The 6,994-nt window shown below is 38.3% G+C and overlaps 1 protein-coding gene across 1 annotated transcript; it reads left to right on the top strand.

Annotated features, from left to right (window-relative positions):
* Positions 1-2,264: 2,264 nt before the first annotated feature.
* On the top strand, positions 2,265-6,852 carry cuedc2 (CUE domain containing 2). The gene is made up of 9 exons (XM_061087458.1): positions 2,265-2,410; positions 3,067-3,171; positions 3,629-3,772; positions 3,894-3,955; positions 4,122-4,255; positions 4,413-4,580; positions 4,667-4,731; positions 4,818-4,878; positions 4,979-6,852. The coding sequence occupies exons 2-9, from the start codon at positions 3,098-3,100 to the stop codon at positions 5,123-5,125; spliced, it is 855 nt and encodes a 284-aa protein (XP_060943441.1). The 5' UTR covers positions 2,265-2,410; positions 3,067-3,097; the 3' UTR covers positions 5,126-6,852.
* The last annotated feature ends 142 nt before the right edge of the window (positions 6,853-6,994 follow it).

Raw genomic sequence — 6,994 nt, 5'->3', positions numbered from 1 at the left:
GAAAACCGAGATGCTCTCCTCCGCTGCAGGTCTTACACGCTCTCCCATCTATACCTCAGCCCCACCTGTCTAGCCATGAGCTCAGGGTTGAAACAGAGTTCAGCCAAGTTGAGGATTGTTCTTGCTTGTTTTATCAGTGGCTGGTACCATATTTCCCCATGAAATACTACAGCCGGCAAGAGATACTGCCAGGGGAGCAAGAAAACAATTGAACAGGCATTAATGATTTACATGTACATATCTGCTATAATGCCAACACAGACCGAGGTAACTGAGATCTGATGGCATCAATGATGCTGCCTCAGATAACACCTCAATCATCAACTATGTATGGATCTGGCAAAAGATGCAAGATAATGTCCCAGTGAGAGTCGACCATTTGTTTTTAGTCTCGTGGAAGAGGGACCAGGGTTAAGTCAGGAACCAAAGATGGGTCAGAAAGATTCACATTTAAAGGGGAGAAAGTTTTAAACAAGCCTTTGTGTGTTGTTCTATATATATCTTTATTTACTTGAGGCGGGAGGTTCCTCGCATTCTTTTAATTTGTGTTTCTTTAAAATATCAAACACATCATTGTACTCACTTTGTTATCAAATATCAAATTGTGTTAATATAAAATATATAATGAGGACAATTGCTAATAAACAGCTACAATTGAGGATGAGAAGATGTTTTATGAGTTGTCGTACATGCATAATAATCTGCTTGTGTTGTCTAATATTTTATTTATTATTAATTATATGTATTGTTAGTTTTTTTCTTCATTGAACGATAAACAGTTGAAATCAAAATTATGAAAAATGTAAGGAAAGATCATGAAAACATCAAACATGTTTTACGATCAGTTGCAGAACCTCAAATATATCTTCATTTTCAATTATGCAAAACTGCTCCTTTGCTTTGAAAAATTATACCGATGATATTTTGACATTTTGTGATCAGCAGGTTCCTCAGGAACATGTTTTGAAGGGGTCCCGTGGGAGTTTTAATCAATGAACTTATGTCGATGCTTCAATGTCTAATCACTGAAATTGTGTATGTTAAGGATTGGGCTGTGCATCACGTATGGTCCTCTTTAGATAACTCCTATACAACTTTAGTGTATTATACATTTTTTTTTAAAGGAAAAGAGAGAAAGTAGAACAAGTAAAAAAAACTAAAAAACATTTAAAATCATTTCAGATCTGTTTTGAAGCTTTATTTTGTCATGGTGACTCGGTGGGTAAATCATAATGAATTACAAACAGGTACAGATCAGAATCTCGATTTTCCCAAAATATAAACCAATAAAGGGAGAACGGGGTAAGTTGAGCCACTGGGTAGGAAGAGCATCTGGCTTCTGTAGCTGACGTATTTATCCAGGTAATCAAGTCATAATCTTACTAAAGCAAACAAAGTTGTGACAACTGCTGCAACTTAAAGGTGAAGTTTTCAATTTTATTTACAATTAAGACCCAGACACACAAATTTAGTGAGGTATTAGTTAATTACTTTTCTGTTAGTGTTTTGTTGTCCTCCATCCTCACAGCAACCTGGCAAAGACTGACCTGCTCCAACAACACCACAGTTTAAGAAGAGGAGGCTGAATGATTGGACTGCACCATTCTGATGTGGACTGAAGGGGGTGTTCTCAGGAGCCTACTTCAGTCTGGGCCACGGTTGTTTAAAAAAGTATTTTCTTTCCTGCAATAATCCATGGACTGGCCTGCATAGACTATATAAACCTGCAGTTATGAGCTAATATGGTGTATTTTGGTCTGAGGAGAGTCAGAATTTTAAATCCTGTTTAGTTGATTTATGTTTAATCTCTAGAGCAGTTTTTTTTTCATTTTATGGGAATATATCACTTTTGCCTGGTTTTGTTGCCCATCTTAAATAATTTTTGTAAAAAGTGAAACATTGTAAACAGTGAAAATACGATGATAAAATAAATGACATTTTTGTCCTTCATACAGATATATAGACAACATCTCCTTAAAGTATTGATACTTCATGCCTTTTATAGTTTATTTATGTACAAACACAGTCATTGCAGATAGGTGCTCAACACAGAAAATATCCAGCTAAAGTTAAATAGTCATTTAGATAAATAAATATTGATAAAATACATACCATACACATATCATGTCAAAATGATATTATACATAAAAAAAGAAAAGGGTAAACCCGTTTTATAACAGTTATTTTCTGCATTATTTAAGCATGAGAGGAAGTGACGTCACGATGTTTTGAACAGCAGCAGGAACCTGCAGCCTCTTCGTGAGACCGAGCTGCTTCACCTCTGCTTCCTCTGAGGGAAACTCTGAGCTTCATGTCTCCATAGCTCCTGAAACTCTGAGCTTCATGTCTCCGTAGCTCCTGCTCCGTGAGTTTCACCTCGTCACCACGTGTTCCTGTGTAAACCACCGAGGTGTGTTGAGCTTTCAGCGTTAGCATTGAGCTAACACGAGCTAACAATAACCACTCAGGGCTAGTTCAATGACAGCCCACCGCTGTTTATCCCTGAGACTGGGAAGATGAAGGGGGACACTTTAGGTTGATGGGCGATGGAAATGTGTCAAAATGCATTTGTGGTGAAGCTGGATACGCAAGCTGGATGGTAGCATACGATGCTGGCTGAGCTGTGAAGATATTTATGAACTATTAGCTAAACCATTAGCTGATAAGTAACATCTGAGTAGCTGTGATGCTAACGCTGAGCAGTAAAAACAACGTATCGAGGTTAGAACGTTACTCTACACGTGTGAGATGCAAAATAATAGTTTGTATACAATCTGCACTTATATGTACGTTGTGCATAAGTCTGTTAGTTGTGTGTGTTGTTTACATCAGTTTAGCTAATGGGCAAAGTAGCTTCTTTAATGTTACTCCTAGCATCACTCAGGCTAAGTCAGAGAAGCTTTCACAACCAAGCTTTCATAAGCCTGAGCAGCTGCTGAACCATATTTGGTTGGTGGAGGGCAGCTGCTGTGTTTGGTTACTTGAGGTTTGCAGCCACAGTTGCTGGTTATAACCAAAGACTGTATATATAAGGTTATAACCTCCTCTCCTCTGCCCCTTTCCCAGCTTTTCATCTACTGCACAGCAGGAGAACACCATGGACCTCCACAAGATCATCCACTGCGCCATGCACGAGTTTATTCAGAGTTACATCCCAGACGCAGATCTCAGGTAAACAGTTCACCGTCTTTTTTTTATCATGAGAAGAGAAATTAAGGTAATTTAGTTTAACAGTAGTTTATAATATGTTATATGTTCTCCCTACTTTGTACATGATCTCTGGAAAATGTCTGAGGTTTACCTTTCACATATAAACAATGCAGCTAAGAGATTGTCTGTGTGAGATGCGTTCACAACAACAGGAAAAAGTCAGGTGAGGGTCGGTGCATGTGTATTGCATGCAGGAGGCATGACATGAATATAAAAATAATAATTATACTGCAGACATGTACAAGTTTTTGTTTACAGCGCTTTGGTACAGAAGCTATTAAATCTAATTGTCTTTTCAAGCTTTTCAACTGACTCAGACATGTGTGTTTTCACATACAGCTCCTCTGGAAAATTCCAGTAAAACATTCAGACCTCAGTACATGTCTAAAAACAGCTCTTGTTTCACCTTTCAATGCAGCACACTGGACGATGTACTTTTGTCATACATCACTGCAGTCCTGGAGGATCTTGGTTCCCAGCAGAGCGTGGAGGAGAACTTTGATGTGGAGGTCTTTGTAGAGATGTTAGAGGCTTACATACCTGGTTTTGCTGATATTGACAGGTAAACAGACAGCGACGCCTTTTTTATCTGCTCTGGTTGTACTTTTATAGAGTTCAACATGAGCAAACAACAACATTACTTGCTCATTTGTTGTGATTTAATATTTCTTTCTATTTTGCAGTGTAAAGGTCTGTGAAATGATGTTCAACCTGGCTTCAAAACTAGCCTCTGCTCGGACCTCAGGTACTAGATTTGTCATTATTCCTGATAAACTCGGTGTTGTGGCAATCTTACACTGCTCTGCAACTGACACTCTTCAATCAGACCAGCAGTTTTTGAGAAAATTAGAAATCAAAGAATTATACTATTTTATTTTATTTTTATTTTATACAATTTTTTTCCTTTTTAGCTGTTGAAGACAAGGGTGCCCCTAAATCCAGGACAGATGATATTTCATTGAAAATCACTACCCTGCCCGATGAAACCCAACCAGAGAGAGAAGCACAGTGCAGAGAACCACCAACAGAGGGCGCCACCGCCAAGGTGATCATTTCAGCACACATGAGCACTTTATCTCCTTTTAGTGAAGCATTAAGAATTTGTATTACTATGATTTAACTTGTAGATCTTCCCTTTTACTGCTGTTGGTGTTGTTTGAATCGACTTGAAATATAGGTGATTAAAATGTGTGTATGTCCAGGTACCAGTGTCTAAATGGGAGGCCCAGGAGCAACACCTGCTGGAGATGTTTCCCAAGTGTAGTCTGTCCGAGGCTCGTAGTGCCCTGTGCATTGCCATAGGAGACATGGAGGAAGCTGTGCGTCTCATCATAGAGGGCGATATCCAACTCAGCCCCTCTCCTCTTAATGTGAGTCTCTGCCACACACAGAATCAAGGTCACTGTCGTCCCCGTGTGCGTCTACAGTCTGATTTGAAGCTGTTCTGTTTTCTCAGGTAAATCATGGGAAAAGTAGTTCTTCACTGGCGGACCATAAACTTAAGGAGAGCATCCTTGAGAAGTAAGTTAGACTGTTGTTACCCTTTAGAGAGAGGGTGTATGTTCTCTTCCTGAGTCAGTGTTTGTGACTGTGATCAATCTCCTCAGGTATATGCATGTGGACAATGAGGAGGACAAAAAAACTCACCGACCTGTCCCCCCCAAAGATGTAAGTCTCTGGTCGTACTCCATATCCACTGTTTAGCTTTATCAAATGTGTTTCTTACAATGATACTTGAAACTTACACGTTCTGCTGTGATTTCTTCAGGCTCCAAAGAAGCTAGTGCGGTACCACGGCAACCAGGTGGTCACCACCAAAGGTGAGAGGTATCAGCTTGTGAAGACAAACGAGACAGAGGACATGAAGAAGACGTACGTCAACCTCAAGCCTGCACGGAAATACAGATTCCATTAATGATGAGCACATCAGCGTAAGAGCAGCTACTGACAATATTGTTTACACTGTTGTTGATTTAAGTCCATTTAACCCTGTATTTGTTGGATTTTCCTTCCAATTTATGGAACATGTTTATTAGTTGGTGTCAGTGGCTTATTTTAAAAACGTTACCATTATTTGCCTTGGTTAAATCATGACATTAGTATTTCTGTTCTATCACAGTTTATTTGGTTGAGAAACTTTTGAAATCGTGTGTGATATTTTGGTGGGGATGTTGTAACTTATATTCTAGTTTCTGTAACAACCTGATCATCTACATTTTGCCATCTCAGCAGGTCTGATGTTGCACTGACGTTTTTGTTTCTTTTTAAACCCATCTTTTCTATTGATGTTGTATTTTAACTTAGTACAATCTAGATTCATAACTTTGTAAATACGTTCAAGTGATCCTGTAAAATTTACGAGTTAGTTAGTTACGACTCACAGGGGTTTGTTTATGTACATATTAAATCATTGATGCCAACTTTATTTAAAATTCTATTTTTACATCATAGAGAAAACGTCTGTGTCTCCGTAGGTTGAATGTCTGGTTGGGCTTGTGGACAATTTGTTGTGCCCAGTCACACACGCCAATGTAACAGTGGTGAAACCTTCGCCTCCCAGTTCACTTTCAATCAGTGCGAGCAGGAGGACCAATAAAACATTTGCTTCCTAACTTCGCACTCGCATGTGTGTGACCGTGCCCACAGTCCATGTTCCAGGTTTATCATTTACACTTTATCCAGTTAACTTTAATGAAGGAGGTGGAGAAGTCTACAAGAGGAAAACCAAAGATTAGTGGTTTTTTATCACCTTCTATCAAACCACTTAGAGAAAACAAAGGAACAAGTGTGATATGCAAAAGTTGAATACTATAAGCTTATGTATCATTTCTAAAATAGGAAATAAATTCACCAAAAAAGTTAAATTTTATAGACTTTAACATGGTGACCTTGCCTCAATCTATCGAAAAGTGATCAAACTTGAGCGTCCTACGGTTGTGTTAATATTTGTTTGTGACACAGCTAAGGTTTCTCTTATTTTCACACATGTGAGGGGCTGGGGTTAGGGGTTCGATTTAAAAATTCACTCCAACAGTATCGTCTTTATTTTTGATATCAACATTTAGATCCTCCAAAGCTCATGTTATGCGTTAACCATGTGGAGGCACTGTTGTGTGATTTCAGGGTCACATGATGTTACTGAAGTGATCCTCTGCAGTCTTTCATCTCGTTTGTGTTCAGTGAACTTTGCTTAGCTTGTGAGTGTTGGTTGTGGAGGTTTTTTTTGTTATGACTGGAATCTTATTTCTTGTTTATTATATATATATATTAGAATACTTAGGTTGTTCAGGTTGTTTTTTCACTGACATATACCAGTTGTTTATTCCCCTCTACATCTATTCAGAGGACCTATAAGCTATTGTTTTTGATTGGTGGTATAATATCGTTTTGAGTGTTGATGTAACACAATGTGTTTAAAAAGATGTGTTGTTACTGATACAACACAATGTGTTTAAAAAGATGTGTTGTTACTGATACTTGTCATCAGCAGCAATGTGGTCCTTACCTGTGATATGATTATGTTACTATAGATCATGGAACAGGTTTACTGGAGCTGATTGGTCACAACTGTGTTTTAACACTCCTCACTTTCAGAAACCGCTGACGCACAATTTATAGTAAATAAATACTAGCTTTTGTAGACTACCGTTCACGTTGTTTTCTTTGATTCATTCACTTGTTTCATAAGTTGCTAATTTAAGAGAATCATATTTTTCCACATTTATCAAGAAAGATTGCAATCTTTATGAATAACAATCAGTAATCTGTAGGGTGCAGATATCTA

The sequence above is a fragment of the Limanda limanda genome, chromosome 15, assembly GCF_963576545.1.
Source record: "Limanda limanda chromosome 15, fLimLim1.1, whole genome shotgun sequence".
Classification (NCBI taxonomy): domain Eukaryota; kingdom Metazoa; phylum Chordata; class Actinopteri; order Pleuronectiformes; family Pleuronectidae; genus Limanda; species Limanda limanda.
Note: the sequence above shows the minus strand (reverse complement) of the source record. Positions and strands in the feature narration are given on the sequence as shown.